Below are 18,436 nucleotides of genomic sequence, written 5' to 3' on the forward strand. Positions count from 1 at the left end.
CCAGCTTTTACACAATCTCCAGACAAAAATGATGGAGCCAATAAAAATAACACGAAGCTGGGACTGGGAATTCTGAAGGACTGAATCTGAGAAAATGACTGGCTCATCAAGGAATGAGCTAAGGTTTTGCAGCACTTTCAGAAGGTCACAGGAAAGCAGGTCAGCACACCCAGGACACCATCACTATTACACTGTATGTTTTTACCTTTACCTTTTACTTTTACATCATCAAGCAATCAAGACCACAATCTAAACAGCAGCTGACTTCATACCAGCTCTCATCCAGAAAGGCCAATCAAGTCCTCAGCAGCCAATTCTTTTTCAAATGGAGCAATAAAACCTTTACTCCTTCCCCCCCTCCCCAAACTTTGATTGGAGGAGTGGTATGCCTCCCTTCACCTTACCTTCCATCCTATGCTAACTTTTCCCCACCCACCCAGGCTGCTAAAGTCTACCTATGTTTTGCTATTGTGTTTGATCATTGACTTCCCTTCTAAATGGCAAACTGCACGCACTAACTGCATATACACCATCCTATCTACTGGCAGTTTGTGCATGCCACTCTACAGATGCACATGTTCCTGTTCCTATTAAGGGATCACCTCCTATTATGGGCTTGGATCCAGACTAACATTTTTGCAGGCACAAAAGTTTTCTGCAGAGTGCAACTTTCTGATCCCCCCCATTACATTCCATCACAACAAGGCACTGTAAGGAACAAGATTTTCAGGGCATTTCAGGCTGCAAAAGAAAAGAAAAACATACAGCATGGGCAGAAATCCTTGCACCTACAGAAACACTCATTTGAATCCAACTCTTGTATGCCACTCTCTTCTCTTTGCTCTCTGTTGCTCTCTCTCCATGGGGGGGGGGGAGAGAGAGAAGAGGGGAGGCAAGAACAGGAAGCGAACAGCCACTGAGGGAGTTGGGGGGGGGGGGGAAGCAAGCTACTATGTGGCTGCAGCAGCAGCCCTGGAAGTGGATGCCAAAAGAAGTTGCTCAGGGCTGCATTTGAGCCCTGCACAGGCTGCATTTTTCCCACCAGTCACATGTTTGACACCCCTGCACTAGTCGCTCAAACTTTAAAGGGCCATCATTTTCAATGAGGGTAGACCTGGTCTCCCAATTTCAGAGACTAGGTTTGAATTAAATAGCAGCCCTTTTAATTTTTTTGCACTGCAGACTACCTAGGGGTCAGGGCATATTTTCTCTCTCTCCTCACCTGCTCCTGCTGGCTCTTGGGGTATTTTTCCCTAGAGGGCATTATGTATTAAGTAACAGAAATATGAAGCACTGAACTCGATATCTGAATTGAAAGTGTAAAATTTAAAAAAAAATCATTTCAGTTTTATGTTAGGGTTTTTTCTTTTTAAGAGCATGGTTTTCATTTTGCCAAAGCTTCCTGAATGTTGAAAGCATTCCTGAATCAGTTTTTGGTTTTGGCAATTTTAGGACCATCAAAACTGTCCAAAATTGAATCAGGAACAGTTTCAGCATTCTTGAAGTTTTAGAAAAATGACAATCATACCCTTTAAAAAAAGTTAGATAAAACTGAAATTAATATTTAAAATTATACACACTTAATCCAGAGATCCACTTCAGTGCTTTACAGTACTACTTAAAACAGTCTACATCTGTAATGCGCAGCCAAAAGTTTAAAAAGCAGGTAATGTCATCTGTGTATTGGGGTGGTGTAATTTAAGACGTGTACAATACATGGCCCTGATCTGGATAGCCCAGACAAGCCTGATTTCGTCAGATTCCGGAAGCTAAGCAGGGTCATGGGAAGCCTCCTTAAAAATACCACAGCTGAGGCAGGGGCAGGCTTTATTCAGCCACCTCTCTGAATATCCTCCATGCCCACAGTAGGGGTCAGTCACCAGAGGCCACCATGTCTTCCACATGCATGCATACACACACAAAAATTACAAAACGATAAGAAATGTACAATACGTCACTGGAAGAGCGCAAGCATTTTAAGATACCCAAAACACATAGGCCTTATTCTGTAGTAAGACAAAACACTCAAATATATTACATACGTAGTTTAGGAATACAGTGTAATAGATCTGTTACATATAAAACTGAACTGATCACCTGAAGCAAAGCCCACTTTGACATTATGCACATAATACCAATTTCAGTCACATATAAAGACAACTGAAGTACATATATTTTCCGTATACATCTTATATAGATATAGTCATTCAAAATTCACAGTTGGCACAACCCTGCCTCTCCCCCAATTTAGGAAAGGGGTATTGTCTATGATTTTGCATTGAGCTTCAGAGGTACTAAGAGTATCTCCAAGGTACAAGAGGTCAAGAATAGGCTCTCATATTTTCTTCAAAACCCCAAACTGAGAAGGGGATCAAGATCATTTCCATAGTTTATCTTCCCTGTGGATGAACCCAAAACACCTTCAAAGCATGGTGCAAAGTGAGGGACAATCCATTTCTCAAGCTCCAAAAGACAGCAAGGCCTGATCTCTGCTACACTGTGTTGATGAGTCATCAGGATCCTCTCTCAGTTTTGAAGATCAGAGATTTGTCACACTTGCCAGTAGGAGAAACGACATTTGCCATGGTGACCATGAGAAATGAATTCATGTTCTGAATCTTTTCATATACAAGTTAACAAAAAGCACAAACTTTCTAATGCAATCATGTCCCAATACATTTGTAAAATACAAGTTATTTTAATCATTATAATCATCATCTACTACCAGTATAACATAGCTCAAGTTTGCAAAACAAACAAACAAAAAAAACCCGATTCCTCTTTTCTATCCAAATCAGGAGGATAATCTATCACCTTGAGAAACTAACATAACCATTAAAAGTTTTAGGAAGTCTTACCTTTGTTTGGTCTGGATGACTTGTTCTTGTTAGATTTGAAACAAGAGCTCCTAGATTTGTCTTCTCTGTCCTTAATAAATTTTTGTACATCATCCAAAGAAAGCTTCTGCAGAACAACAACTGGTTTAGCTCCTTTATTTAGATCCTCCACTAGTCCAATCTTCTCTACTTTGTCCTTTGGTTCACCCTTAACTTCCGACTTCCTTGTATCATGCATGACATTGCCATCTTTATCCCGCTTTATTTTTGGAATGATAAAATGTTTCAAAGCCCCAGATCTTGCCCCCAACAAAAAACTGGGAAATTCTGCTTTGCTGTCAGGATGTGCTTTATTACTATCCAGTTTGCTCTTATTACCATCTGTCCTTCGGTCATCTTTACTATTGGGCGATTTGAAACCTGGTCTGTCTGGTCTTAATTTACTAATATCACTTTTATTTTCCTGTTTAATGCGAGGGCTGTCAGGTCTTGATCTCTGATCCCCAGAAGACAGCCTGTCCCGGGACTCACCAGACCCATGTCTGTGTTTTCTTTCTAATTTTTCAGCCTTTGAGTTATCAGATTTAATGCCATGTTTAGAGTCATGCTCAGTCTTACTTGAAGACCTCAAATACTCAGGCCTTCTTAGCTTTGATGAATCTCCTCTGTATCTCTCTGATTCACTCCGGTCCTCAGATTTGTGTTTAAGGATATCAAGATCACGCCTTAATGAGACAGAAACTGAGCGTCCATCTGTCCTCTGTTTTAATGCATCAGGCCTTTCGGATTTCACCCTTGAAGGATCAGATTTCACATCCATTTTGTGTTTAGATAAATCGGGCTTCTTTTCTGAAGAGGATTTACCAGAATCCCGTCTGTTTTCATGCCTGTGTTTTGGGGTTTCTGGCCTGCCTTCATTCCTCTGCTTTGGGGTTTCTGGTCTACCTTCATTCCTCTGCTTTGGGGTTTCTGGTCTGCCTTCATTTTTCTGTTTTGGAGTATCTGGCCTCACTTCATTTTTCTGTTTTGGAGTCTCAGTTTTTTGTCTTATATCCTGCTTACCATTATTTTGCTTGCTCTCGTTTTGTTTTACATCCGTTTGCCTACTTTCGTGTTTGCTTTCATGTTTAATTTCGGTCTGTTTGCTTTCATTACATTTTGTTTCTATCCGTTTACTCTCATTCTCCTGCACTTCTGTTTGTTTGTTCTCATTGTGTTGCACTTCCACCTTTAAACTTTCAGAATCTGATTTTTTCCTAGGGGTTTCAGGATGGTTCTCAGATTTTAGTTTAAGTACTCCAACATCCTCTTGGGAAACAAACACAGAACCATCATTACACTGCTTCATCTCTTCAGGCTTTTTGATGATGTCTGAATCCTGAGTTACAGCTGCCTGAGAGTCTGCCCGTCCTGCTTGCTGAAGATCAATACTAACCATCAAGGCTGGCCTTGACCCATTTCCCGCAGAACCTGTCTCCTGAGAAGCTGGTTTGTTTCCTCCAGTAGCACCTCCAGCCTCCTGTGGATAGGAATCTTGTTTTCTTTTCTTCAAAGGCTTATCTGCAGATCAAAAGGAGAATATGTTAAAGTGTGCATCAAGTGCATGAATTAACGTATCACATGTGAAAAAATATGTTCATTTTACTATGTTTACAGACTAATTCAGAAGTTATTACTACAAATAGCAACAAAGCATAACAATATAGTTTTCAACCAACTGCATACAGGAAGTATTTCTACAGACCAGGGAGAACAAGCAAGGCTTCTGTTGCATTATTCTGTCTTAACACATTGAAAACAATACTAACATCTTACATCAAAACTTTCAGTATCTGCTTTTCTGGATCCGAATGCCACAGCTTCATGCTGGTCAGTCTTTGTAATAGGTAAGGGTTGCATCCAACCCAGCTTTTCTATTGATGAAAAAAGGGGAAGGGGACCACTATGACCACCCAAAATGGCTATTGTGGGGCTCATGCAACCTACATTGACAAAAGCCTTGTTGGACAGGGACAGTAGTAAGGAGAAGAATTGTGCAAGATTGAGGGGGGAAAGCTGGCTAAATCCAATCCAATATGAATACAATATTATTCCAGTTCTGACATCTGCAAACCAAATGATAAAAGTTCTAACCAAGGTAACAAAGCTAAAGTTCAAAGCTTAAAGTAAGTCTATGAAGTCTGTAGGAAGAAAAAAAGACCAGGAGTAGGGGAAACAGTTCCCAGCTATAATCCACAGTTTTCCCTTAGTTTAAGTACAAGTAGCCTCACTTTAGAGAAAAACAGTAAACTAAGTCTGCTTACAGTTGAATCAAACCTGGAAATTCCAAATAAGGGGAGAGTATGAAAGTTAATGAACTATCAGCATTCTGAATTATCAGTTAGCTCCTAGTCATTATCCACAAACAACAAGCCTAAAGGGGTTTGAGTAGAGATAGAAACCTCACAGTTTAACAGCTGTCTTAATAGATCAGACTAAAAAGCCCATTTAGACCAGACTACTGTATTCAAGAGCAGCTAGTCAGATTATTGGGGAACAGAAACAACGCCCTATGCAGTTCAGTTTCAACACAACTGCACAGGTTAATTTAAAGAGATGGAGATGGAGAGACACAGACCATTTGATAAACACAGGCCAAAGAGGCAGCAGGAACATACAATTGTGCAAAACCTGGAACTGAATATTACAGAGATTTAAGAGGAGAAAAGGACCACCAGGCCCTACCCATCAGCTGATAGGAATGGCAAGTCGCTATAAACCATCTGAAGCTTGTTTGCTGAAGGATGGAGAAGCAGAAAGGGCACAGGTTTATACCGCTGCCCCCCAACATACACTACTGGAAAGAGTTGTTCAGTAATGGTTTTCAACAAGTTAGCTTGTAGTATATGAGAGAAATAAACCTGATTTCAAGCCAGCAATACGCATTACATTGAATGTGTATATATATATATATATATATATATATATATATATATATATATATATATATATATATATATATATATATATATATATATATATAAAACACACTTATTTAAATTCATGTTCAGAATAAGAAAAATTATGTTTAATATTGATTTATAATATTTATCACTGACTGTAAAAAATGTGCATATGTGGCAGGACACATAACCTGTAATCTACTAACCTGAATTCAACCAGAAAGCATGTACTGTGGCTTGCCGAGTACTCACCCCCCTACACAGCCAGATTCTGGTTCCTGCAGGCCCTTATGGAACAAAAATCTGCTGATGGATTGCATGCAGCTTGGTAGGTCAATTTGAGGAGATCTTAAATAAGGCAACTGCATGCGCACACATAAATTCATTCATTTTTTCCCAACACATCAGTTTGAATTCCCAAATTGTAAGAAGCTGTACTAGCAATAGTAGTTATGTATCATTACTCCATACCAACAGCTGATTACAAGGAAACATTTAATGTTAGTAAGCTAATGAAGCATACTTTAGTAAAAATGTTGACACAAAGTTAAACAAATATACTCAGGAATGCAGTCTAGTAATTTCAGTTGAAAGAACTTTAAATGTACATAATAAATCTATGTCATTATCAGAAGACAAAGAAATACAGATACCATCAAGCAATTCTCCACAAAGGATGCTGCATGACTCAATCGATTATGCATCACATATATCACTAGAAAAATGAAAGGAACCCCACATGTTTAAAGATGGCAAAAATAGCACAGACAGCATTATAACTCAAATAAAAGTAACATGGCTAATCTCTTTTATTCAGATACAATTTAGTCATTCTGCAAAAGTATTAGGGCAGACTGGAAATCTTTAGTAACTCCATACATGTGGAATCCTGAATAGAATCTGGTACTTGTAGCAGACTATGGCAATTACTGCAGAAACCTGGAAATTACATTTTGTAAAAAAGCTTGAGCACACTTCAAGCCTCTAACTTTTTGCACAAAGAACAAAATGCAAAAACTCTGCATGTATCCACAGCCTCTTAAACATCACTAGTCATTTCTGAATGGTATTTATAACTTTTCCTGATGTTTTGGTAATTCTATTGCTCAGTGAATGAGGAATCACAGAATTCTAGTGTTGCATAGAACAGTGCATGTATATCCAGCATCTTGGAACTATGTTAATGTTAATAAATCCAAAAATGGCATTAGCCTTTTATCCACAGTGAATAACTTTCAATCTATAGCCTCAATCTTATGCTGAAATCATACTGTCTAGTTAGCTTCCAATTCACACATAGTTTCTCCACATGTACCTTCAACTATGCTTTATTTCTTTTGAAGCCTTCCAGTCTGAGACAACTGTGAATTTCAACCTATCACTGGAAGCTGAGTATGTCCTTCCACTTCAACATCACTCCCAAATTTGGTAAATTCACTGACCATTCCTTGCTCAAGGTGGTTACTAAATATACTGAACAGAAGTAGCTACTTCACAAACTCATGAACAATGCTGATTGTTGTCCAGTTTGATGTTGATACACACTCTTCTTTTGGACTCAGGTTTTCAATCAACTACTTACACTTACAGTACTTTTTTCCCACGTATGTGCTTCTGCAATGCAGATTTTGTTTTTCTGTGACATATAAGGCAATTAAGTTTGGCATTTCTTGTATTTAAATAAAACTATGTTGAATGCTAGAATATCCTTAGGTTCTTCTAAATTACTTCTAAAAGCTCAATTTAAAAAGTTGCTTTTTTGGGGCCACATATTCTAAGAATCCAGACACTCAAAAGAACCAAGAATAAAATCATATCTTACCAAAAAAGCAGTATGTTCCATTCAGAAAAAGCATACCTGTATTTAATCATTATTGACAAATGGTTGCAATAGTGGGTAGAAACAGAATAATCACAAGCAGTGCTTTATTTGCAGAAAAGGGCTTCTTTGCCTCTTTTAAGCAGCTGTACAGTAGCAAAAGCTGTTCCTATAGAATGTGTCTTTCAGGACTGAGGCGGATAGCAGTATGGGAGGTTAAAGCTACAAAGGAAATCCATGGAAGCCACAGACCCCCACCCCCCACCCACCCACACATTCAAACAGAAGCAGGGGGTAGGAATCAAGCCAGGAGTGTCAGGAGATAATTCACCACTATTTTAAATACTTGTTGCAAAGAAGATGCAATGCACACAGTTTTTTCTAAAAACTTTTAAAAGAATGCACAATATTCACATTTAAGGATGTTTTCAATGAGAAGTATAAAGATTTACAAAAAGAAGGAAAACAGTAACTTTGCATACACTGAAGTGGCAGTGGCACTGCCATCATTCCTAAGCCATAATGGGGAATATGCATGGGATGCTCATCACACCTTGCATTAGGTCTGCTACTGTTTGCTACACTGAGCCTGGCATCAAGAAGGAGCACCTGCTTCCCACCTGCTGATGCACAGTAGTTCTACAGATTTCTCTCCTGCCTGCAGAACCTGAGGCTGCCCAATCATTTATCATTTACTCCAGGCCAACTGTTGATCTCTATCGCAGCAACTGATGCAGTCATTTGCTCCCTCACTCTGGCCCAGTCCCCACTGCTCCTCAACCCTACAGTTTCAGGCAGGGCTCTCTTTTTTTGTAGAAAAAGCCCAGCAGGGACTCATTTGCATATTACGCCACATCCCTGAAACCATCATTGCTTCACATAGGGCTTTTTGGGTAGAAAAGGTCCAGCAAGAACTCATTTGCCTATCAGACTACACCTCCTGATGCCAAGCCAGCAGGAACTGCATTCCTGCTCAAAAAAAGCCCTGATTTCAGGGGCTTCAGCATCCAGTCAGAGTTAATGTACTTCCCATTAATATATGGGTCCCCATAAATAATCAATCACGCCAGCTCCTGATACTGGGGCTGGGTGGCACACATGTATGGCAGCAACAAAAGCAATACAAAAGCCAGGATCCTCCAAACCAGAAAAACGCAAGATGCATTTGAGCTGAACCCAAAATTTAGTTTATGAAACTGTCCTACATGAAGAAGAGAAAACTCTGCCTTTCAAATAAATGAAGCGAGGTCTGACTTGTGCTTTAAAGAGCAGCCAGTAGCTGTGTTGCATATATTTCTATTTACTTATAGATACAGCTGAAAAAGTGAACTGCTCAGTTGTTTATACAACATACAAACTGGACAACAGCAGCAGGGTCTGTAATAAGCTGTCAAAGCAGAACCTGGGCTCAAGCAGGTTCAAGCAGCTTTTGGAGAAGCATGCCTGCATACAATCAATTATGCAAATGTTTATTTCAATGGTATTAATGTCCAAAATACTTTTGTATGTTTATACCTCACTAATTTGAAGTGAATTATCTTTTTCCAATATCTATAAACAGATGACATAGAAATCCTGCCGAAAGCACTTTAATATAAAATATAACAAGGCCACAAAGATACTAAAGAAGCAATAGGCACATCTAGAGCTCTACTGAAGCATTACACAGTGCACGTTGCAAACAGTGATCATGTAAATAAATATTACTCCAATACCACAACTTTAAATATTCAACTATTTCTTGCTCTACTGTTAAAACCTTTAGTAACCAGTATTTCTAACAGTTCTATACTATCTCCCGTTTACTTGGAAAAATCACTATGTTTAACTGTGCACATGAATGCAACCTACATTTCTCAAGAACCAAAAGCAGTCAGTCGCACTACAGCTATAGTCACTAAAAAGTTTGAAATAGCAAGTAGTGATCTCGTGCTAAGAGTATGAAATAAAAGGTTCACTTTTCAAGGACCCATTTGAGAAAAATGTATATTAGCACACGTATGCAATATTTTTACCTTTGTCTTGCACTTCTTTTGAAAACCGTTCCCTTTCAATAGCTGATTCACGTTCTATCCGTTCAATTTCAGCCAATGCATCCAATTCAACTTCATCGTATGGCGTTATAGTTCCATGTTGCGAAACCTGTTGATGCGTCTGTACCAAGGGATTTTGAGGTTGTTTTGCAGAAACTGAAGTGTTCGGTTGTAAAACAGGCACTTGTTGTGCCTGAAGGAATGCGGTTTGTTCATGCTGCGGCAAACACTGAGCAGCATTTAATGGGCGATTAATATCCTGTGGCGTAACGGGTGTTTTAGAAGTCTGTCCTGGATACTGAACATTAAAAGAAATATCCCCTTCTGAAACATTACTGTTTTCCAAACCAGAAAGCATATCGTCCTGCTGGTCCATATCTGAAGATCTTACACGAGTGAGTCTTAACGTAAGTTTAGTAGAGTCCTTGGATGGAGAGCTAATGATATCATACATTGCAGCCTTTTCAGTCTGGTCTTTTTCATCCTTGCCTAACTTCATTTTCTTTTGTTTCTTTTGCTTTCTTTCTGGAGAATCTAATAATATGTCTGGGGGGACATCTCTAGGTGATGAGTAAGGTGGAGGCTGAGACTGAAGTATTAATGGTGGTCTTGATCCTAGAACAATAATTTAGAAAAACTGAACAGTTATGTTGGTTCACATTTGTATCAAAACACACTAAAAATAATCTTTATTAATCATTTGGATTTTTACAATTTTTTTCACATACATAATAGGAAAAATTGAGTTCAAGGAATAACTCGTAATCCTCATTAATACAAAGTCATAGTAGCTGCAGTAGAAGATGCCTCTACTTTTTATCAACTGGGCAATCCAAATCTAAGAAAGGTATTCTAAAAAGAGATGGCAACTATTTTGACACGAAGCAACAATTATGTCAGGATTCCAACTAGTAAAAGCTATTAGTTAAGCAAAAGCCCATCAAAGCGAGGACATATCCAGAGTTCGCTAGAATCTAGAGTTAAAACCCCAAAATCATGTACAGCAAACATGCAAATGCACTACAACACATAATTCACATGATATCACAGAAGCTTCCTGTTCTAAGACTTGCAAAAAGTCAACACACACACACATCAGTTCAGGAATACTTTGTATGCAAGAAGTGATTTTGTTCTTTAAAAATCTTAAATAGATAATTTGCTTTCATTCATTTTCAGCTCCTCACACAGATCAACCAGACAAGTCTTTTTACAGCTGGAAACATTATTTTCTGCTTATAAGTAGATGGAAGCATTTTTAAAACCACATCATTACACTTAAACAATTATTTAGAACACTTCCATCTATGCAATTAGGGGTGTGCATTTGGATCTACCCAAGCCCAAACTATGCCTGAAAAAAATAACTTATTGACATATTTTTTGTATATTTTGACTCCTTGAATGCATCTGGACTTTCTCAGGAAAATTGTGGGGGGCGGGGGGAGAGACCCAAGAAAATCCAAGATAAACTCAGGAATCACCAGTAGATGCAAAAACAGTGGAGAGGCAGGAACAGATTACTCCTACCTCTCTGTTGTTTGTCGGGCTTCTACTGCAGTCCCTAAAACGTTTAAAGGGACAGCAAAAAACAGCCCATGCTGTGGAGGGGTGGGAGAGAGAGCAGACTATTCCCACCAGCTTGGCTTGGGGCTGTCTTGATTTAAACCAGGCGCAAGGGAAGCCAGCCCCAGAACCTGCAGTGCCGCAGGGGACCCGTGTGCTGCAGCCAGACATCTTCCTACAGTACTCAGATTTTGGGGCTAGGTTTAAACCACACTGCAGGAGAAGTCAGCCAGCCAGGTCTGTGTGCAGTGGGGAGAGATCTCTCCATGGCACACAGATCCTGGGCCAGCTTTTCCTGCAGCACTGTTTAAATCATGCTACAGGAGAAACCAAGCCTGCCCCAGGATCAGGCTGACTTAAAAAAAAAAAACTGGTATTTTTCTTCTCAGATCTATTGAACCCGAAAAAATTCAGGATGTTCTAAAAATCCCAGATCTGAATACCAGTACTAGGATCTGGGATCTTTCAAAAATACCTAAATTTTTTTGGGTCCAATAGACCCAAACAAAAAATTACTGATAAAGGTAATTGCACACTCTACATGCAATGTGTTAAGAGCCTCTATCAATACTTTTCACAAGAAGAGACAGAGTGCTTGCTATTATGTCCTGTCCATTAACACAGTGCACCTTTTCACTGAGGAATGAAGGAGCCGATGAGTCCAAAATTAATCAGGTTTGTGCCTCTCACAAACTCTTTGTGACATTTTAAATGAACACAAATCACACTTCTATCTAAACAGGTGTCTAAGGAGACACATAACAGAAAGCAAACTCTTCCACTTAAGTAGCGAGGTGAGAAAGTGAAGTCTCACAATATGCTAACAAAGTACAATGATTGAGAAAGTTTATAATGACATCCAAAACCAGCCATATTAATAAGCACCTTAGCAATACGCAGGTAGATTTGTGTTCTGCAAAAAATAAAAAAAACCTAAAAATCTAAAAAAGTCATTCTAAAACTGAAATTTCTTCAAGGAAATATCAATAAGGAAAATGTGATAAGGGGAGAAATCAAATTCTTCATTACAAGCAATGGGTATTTTCGCCCCCATCCCCCACCATTCATTCTTCTTGCTTTTTTATTCTGTCAGCTGTTTTAACTTAACTGCCATTTCCCTCTTCTCCAGTCTGTATCTTTGCGATACTGTACAATAGTTTGGTCCTGCATGAAATATGAACAGCTGTCTTATCTGGAGCAATAGAATTCTGATTCTTAAATAATTCTAAAACTCTCGAAGCTTTTATGCATGAGATGTTTGCTTCCTGAAACACCACCACAGAAAATGGGCAATTCCTTGAGGCCCTCTTCAGAGACTCCATATTTCAGAATTTTATCCACACTGTTCACTCGATCCAAACAAAGACTGGCAGTTGCTTTGAGTCTGATGTGAGTGTTGTGTCAAAACATGTTTGACTTCTCAGACAAAACTGCCCAAAGTTAGTTTTACGTGGGGCGGGGGGGGGGGGGGGATGTACTGTCTGCTAATATTTACGAATCACCAGTTAAATTATATTTTTGCTCTGCGTCTTTGGTGGTTTGTTTTTAAAAAAGAATACATTACAGTCATGATTAGCAAAAGTTAAAGGGGATACACATCAAGTAACAGCACTCAAATGACATGTGAGTTCATTATCATGAAGCAGTTATCTTTATTTGGGATTTTATTTTATTTAAAACATTAGCTGCCTTTCTCTCTTGCAGAACTCAAGGCAGCTTACAATATAAGACATTATAAAAACACAATAAAAACAACTATAAAAAACATAAAATCATAGCTTAAAAATTCCAATTAGGACTGCCAATAATAAAAGCTAAAACTATCAAAATGCAGTCCTAAATAAAACCATTTGCAATAGCCTCCTGAAGATCAACAATGAGGGGCACTAGGTACACCTCCGTGGAGAAGTTATTCCATAATTCTGGGGCTGCCACAGAAAAGTCCCTTTTTCATGTACCCACCAAATAAGCATCTTTAATTGGTGGAACAGTCGGGGGGCATCTTAATTCTCCAGGAGGAATGTATGGGACCATGGGATCCTCATCACTGAGCTACTTTGAGGCAGAAGCAGTTCACCAATTGAACAAGTTGAAATCAAGGTAGTCCCTCTTCCTCAGAATTTTTCAAAGGCAATATAACAGAATGCTTGCAATGCAGTTTATCTGCCTAGAAAGGATGTTCAGTAACAGTCTATTTTGGTTGCATCTAGAAAATGTTAGAAAAGGGTTAGTAGTGGAGGGTAGTACTTCCCTTCCATTAAAAAGCATAGTTAAACTCAATCTGGGATGATTACAGGTCATCTCTTCTTCTTTTGCAGATGATCGTAGAATTTAGTAAGGTTGAGTTTGTGAGTAGACGTCAGCTAATTTATAAGTGCGCTTTAGAAAGAAGCAGGAGTCTCTTTTTCCAGATATTTCACCAGGTATATGATGATATACCTGAAAACTTCTACGATGGATTTATCCTTAGCTAGGTATTTCACACAGAATGACTCTCTTTTGAGGAGGAACATTTTCTTATGAGTTCTGGTTTGCTTCTTGGGGCTCACCTTCATGGCTAGTCATTCAATACATCCGACTATGGGGAGTTGCAGCTTGCTTGGTATCAGCAACTTTCACATACAGAAACAATTCAAAGTTGAAAAGATTTACTGCTTCACTGAGAGGTGTTCCACTATTCAAGTAATAATTCTACTGCACTTTGATATACAGACTTCTTTTCCCTACCCTCTCCCAAAAAGCATGTAAGTACTAACGTTATCTTCTCTTAAGATGACGTTCCTTCATCTCTGAGACACTGCAGAGTCTACAGTTGAATTCAACTTCACTGTGATGCCTGGTTCCCTTCCTCATCCATAAAAGATTGGCAACATGGTACACACTTTGGGATCCTAAGAATGTCAATCTTGCCACTATATGAGCTATTTCCACCAACTGAAGAGATGGTTCAATGGACAGTGCCTTTCATTTTCCTTTGGGCTTAAGTTCAGCCTTCAAATACAGGATTCTTTTAAAATTTTATTGTGAGAAAATTTCCTTACCATTCTTCATCTTCATCAACAGTTATTGATCTTAGCTCTTGAAAAACTGCAGTTCCTATACACTTTACTACATGCTTGATAATTTTACTGAAGGAAACATCTCCATTATTCTAGAAATCACAGAAAGTAGTTTTGCAATGTACAAACCTGTGGAATATGAAACTTATATCTAATCTTTAGTTTAAGGCTAAGTACTTCATACAGACTCAAATACCATAAAGAACTTGAATATTGAACTTTATTCCCCCCCTGCATCCAAAGATGCAGAATAAATTGCTCTTGGTTCAAACACGCTGAAGCATCCTCACACATCAGTGCAATATATACCACTTTCCAAAATAAATGAATGCTCAATCAACATTTTCCTTCACTCTCTCTTAACTCTCACCTGGGATCTCACTCACCTCATAATCCATTATAGCAACTAGGGCATTTTTTTTACCATTTCGGAATGGTAAACAGTGGCTATTCTTCTTTAGGCTAGACAATCCAAATGGCGCACAATGCATATGCTCTTACACTTAAATTGTTTGCAATGGAAATGTTGACTCTTGTCACCAAGTGGCACAATTCTGGAATATGTGTGATTTTTTTTCTTTTGACAGAATGCAAATTTGCGAAGGAAAAACTGAAAGTGCATTTCAAGTACACAGTTTTGTGAACATTCATAATACAAATCAATACAATTCACCTTTGATACTGTTCCTGGGTAAACTTTCAGGCACTATAGAAAGTTGAAAACAACACGCTTTAACTATACATTATTCCCATATGCCAGTATAGTATGTGGAGATCTGGCAAGATAAGAGTCATACTTACATTGTATTAATCACCTTGACTATTTAGTTATGGTGATTAGCTACTGATTATGTAACCTTTTATGTCCTTATTCTTGGATGTCGAAATAATCTGCCTTTTAAACAAAACTGCCATGAAAGCATCAACATTAAGTCTGAGTTAGTGAATGTAGCTGATAACCCAAAGAAAACAAGGTTGCACTTTCCTGTAACAGTTGTTCATCAAGTATCTTCTAAGCAGGCACACATGGGGATTGTGCATGAGCAGGCCTGCCTATCAGTAGGTTTTTTACAGCTAAGAGCCTCCAAGGGACACTGTGTGCCAGAACAGAAGCTTGTTCCTGTCCAGGGAACACATGCTCCTGCGCCACAGTACCCCTCCCCTCAGTACCTCTTACACCGTTGAAGAAGCATGCATTGGGGCAGGAAAGGGGGTATGTGTGCCTGCACAGAAGATACTTGATGAACAACAGTTAAAGGTAAGTGCAACCCTATTTTCAATGTTGATATTCTGTGCAGTCCCACATGGGGATTCTAGAAAGCTACCGCCAGGCAATGGGGCCTACTCACCTATCTGAACATATTCACTTTCCCCAGTGGAGTTTCTTGTGTTGCCTGAAGATCCAGAGCATAGCTGATGAACAAAGATGTCCACAGATGACCAGGTAGCTGCTCGACAAACCTCTGACGGCAGAACTCCACACCAGAGTGCAGCAGAAGAGGCCACAGTCCTAGTGGGATGTGTGTGCACTCCTAAGGAAATAGTACCCTCACTAATTCATAACACTGCCTAATGATGGAAAAAATCCATCTAGAAAGTGTCTGAGAGGATGCTCTCTTACCCTTGCTTGGGCCTGAAATGCATAAAATAAAGTCTTATCTTTACAGAATGCGAATGTCCATTTCAAATAAGGAGTGCAGCCTTCTTTCACTCCCTGAACCTGGTTGTCATGATCCTAGGCCTAGGGAGGCCTGTGTAGGAATAGCTAGAGGGCCTACATCTCCCAGGATCCCTTCTGTCCCTCTGATTGGGTGAAAGCAGTTTTGGAGGGAAGACTTGTCCAAAGGGGTGGGACCTGGGAGGAAAGCATAAATAAGCTAGGCTGCAGACAGGGTTGTTCTCTCTGGAGAGGCTTCAGACAGAGAAATGTTATCTCTGGAAAAGCTGTAGCAGGGTGCCCACACTCAAGGGTAAGTGAGTTTGTTTGGATTAGAATAAGGGAACGTCTAGTCAGACATGTTAGGACTTTTATTTCTTTATATCAACCTTTATTATTTTCTAAGAGTCCTGTGGCGCAGAGTGGTAAAGCTGCAGTACTGCAGTCTGAACTCACGACCTGAGTTCGATCCCAGCGAAAGCTGGTTCAGGTAGCTGGCTCGAGGTTGACTCAGCCTTCCATCCTTCCGAGGTCAGAAAATGAGTACCCAGCTTGCTGGGGGGGAAAGTGTAGATGACAAGTGTAGGTGGCAAACCACCCCATAAAAAGTCTGCCGTGAAAACGTTGTGAAAGCAACGTCACCCCAGAGTTGGAAACGACTGGTGCTTGCACTGGGGACCTTTCCTTTTTCCTTACTATCTTCTATATTCACCATGCACTAAATGTTTTTCTACCCACTTGTTGTTCTAGAGTACTTCTTGTTGTTAAACTGTCTGGCTCATTACGGCTCTTTAGTCACATATAAAAGGTTTTGGTAATAAGGAACACAGGTGATCTAAATCATGGAAAATATTGTGTCCCTGCAGACATAAGTGGATCACAACTGCAGCCATACATTAGGAGAAACTCTAGGAATAGTGGGCAAGCAGCATATTGAAATATCCGTTCCCCACAAGAAAAATGCAGGATCTTGCAGCGTTCTCAATGAACTGAGATATGGAAATTAGCATTCTTCAGACCAATTTCAAAAAACTAAGAATTGAACTTTTAAAAGTTGTAACATGGTAGATGAACTTTAGAGACTGATCTGTGCTTATTTCTTCAATGGCACCCTTGTCTATAAGTGTCCCATGCTTGTAATAGATCATCTGATTAACCACTCCCAATAGGGGAGAACAAGGAGGCAAAGATTTGAATTCTAACTTATATCCAAATGTTATTATGATTAGGACCCACTCATCTAAGGTCCAGGTCTCCTGAACTTGTCACCGGTTCTGGTAAAAAAGACTTCTGTGGCTGGGAAGGCTCTGTTGGGTGGAACCGACTGGCTTACAAAGTGGGCCCTATTTGGGCCTGTATGCCTTTGATAACTCTGCTGAGATGCAAAAGGTTTAGCAGGAGGATATTGAGCCCCTTGGACATTAGCATATCTATATTCCTGATGGTAGGGATGCCAAGACTGATGGTTATATGGTCTTTGTTTATATTGGGATACGTCTGCTTGAGGGGCCCCCCATAGTCTTCACTGTTTATTTTACATTATAAGGGACAAAGTTTTGTCGGTCTTTGAAGATGACAATGTGATCCTTTTGAAAGGTGGGTCTTCCACCTTTTGTCTCATCTCATTGGGCAATGTCACAGACCTCAGCCGTGCTTGTCTTCTGAGGGTAATCACGCTAGCCATAGCCTGGGCTGCATCTGCAAAGTGTCTACCAGCACTGATCTGTTGAGACAGTCTTATGGCTTCTATAGGATCTTCGTTAACGATCTCTTATCTTCTGGTAACAACATCAAGAAAAGGTAGCATCCACTCCCACAAAAACAACTGAAATCCTGCCAAAATAACTTCTTAGTATGCAATTTTAAACCCCAGGGCCAAGGAGGAGTGGAACTTCCTTTCCACACCATCCAACTTGCATCAGAGGGGGCACGATGTTGACCTTTGGGTTACATCTCATCTACCACCAGGGATGAAGGTAGGCGTGTGTGTAGTTAAATACCTGAATGCTTCCTTCTTTATAAAGATGCTTGATTTTTCTTCCTGTGGATTGGATGGAAGCAGGTCTGTAATATCCTCCAGTTCTTCTAGAAAGGGAAAAGCAATCATGTCTAGAGAGTCCAAGCACAGCCAACTCAGGATTTCATCTCTAGGTTTATGTTCAGATATGGTTATTTCTATTTCTAGCACCTGTGCCATATGTGTCATTTGTTCACCGTACATCTTTAGGACTTCCATCGGGGATGCCACAGATCTGAATGTAAGCTGAAGGTACCATCCCATTCTTCTACGAAGCACAGAGTCATCCTGTGCAGGATGGATGGCCATCTCATCCGTGAGGAGTGCTGAACCATGAAACCATCTGTTTCTAGCCCCTGTGCCATATGTGTCATTTGTTCACCATACATCTTTAGGTCTTCCATCAGGGATGCTGCAGATCTGAATATCAATTGAGGGTAGTATCCCATTCTTCTACACAGCACAGAGATATCCTGTGCCCGTTGGATGGGCATCTCATCGGTGAG

At 39.7% G+C, this 18,436-nt stretch overlaps 1 protein-coding gene across 4 annotated transcripts in view; it reads right to left on the reverse strand.

The window, feature by feature from the left end:
* Positions 1-18,436, reverse strand: part of NIPBL (NIPBL cohesin loading factor) — a 194,778-nt gene that overhangs the window by 67,180 nt on the left and 109,162 nt on the right. For 2 of the 4 annotated variants that reach the window (XM_060236062.1, XM_060236064.1), the window contains exons 9-10: positions 9,614-10,246; positions 2,859-4,397 (exon numbers count right to left, since the gene is read on the reverse strand). In XM_060236062.1, coding sequence (XP_060092045.1) covers positions 2,859-4,397; positions 9,614-10,246 — 2,172 coding nt within the window. The remainder of the gene's footprint in view (positions 1-2,858; positions 4,398-9,613; positions 10,247-18,436) is intronic. The other 2 variants (XM_060236063.1, XM_060236065.1) reach the window with 2 other exon arrangements.

The sequence above is a fragment of the Heteronotia binoei genome, chromosome 4 (assembly GCF_032191835.1).
Source record: "Heteronotia binoei isolate CCM8104 ecotype False Entrance Well chromosome 4, APGP_CSIRO_Hbin_v1, whole genome shotgun sequence".
NCBI lineage: Eukaryota > Metazoa > Chordata > Lepidosauria > Squamata > Gekkonidae > Heteronotia > Heteronotia binoei.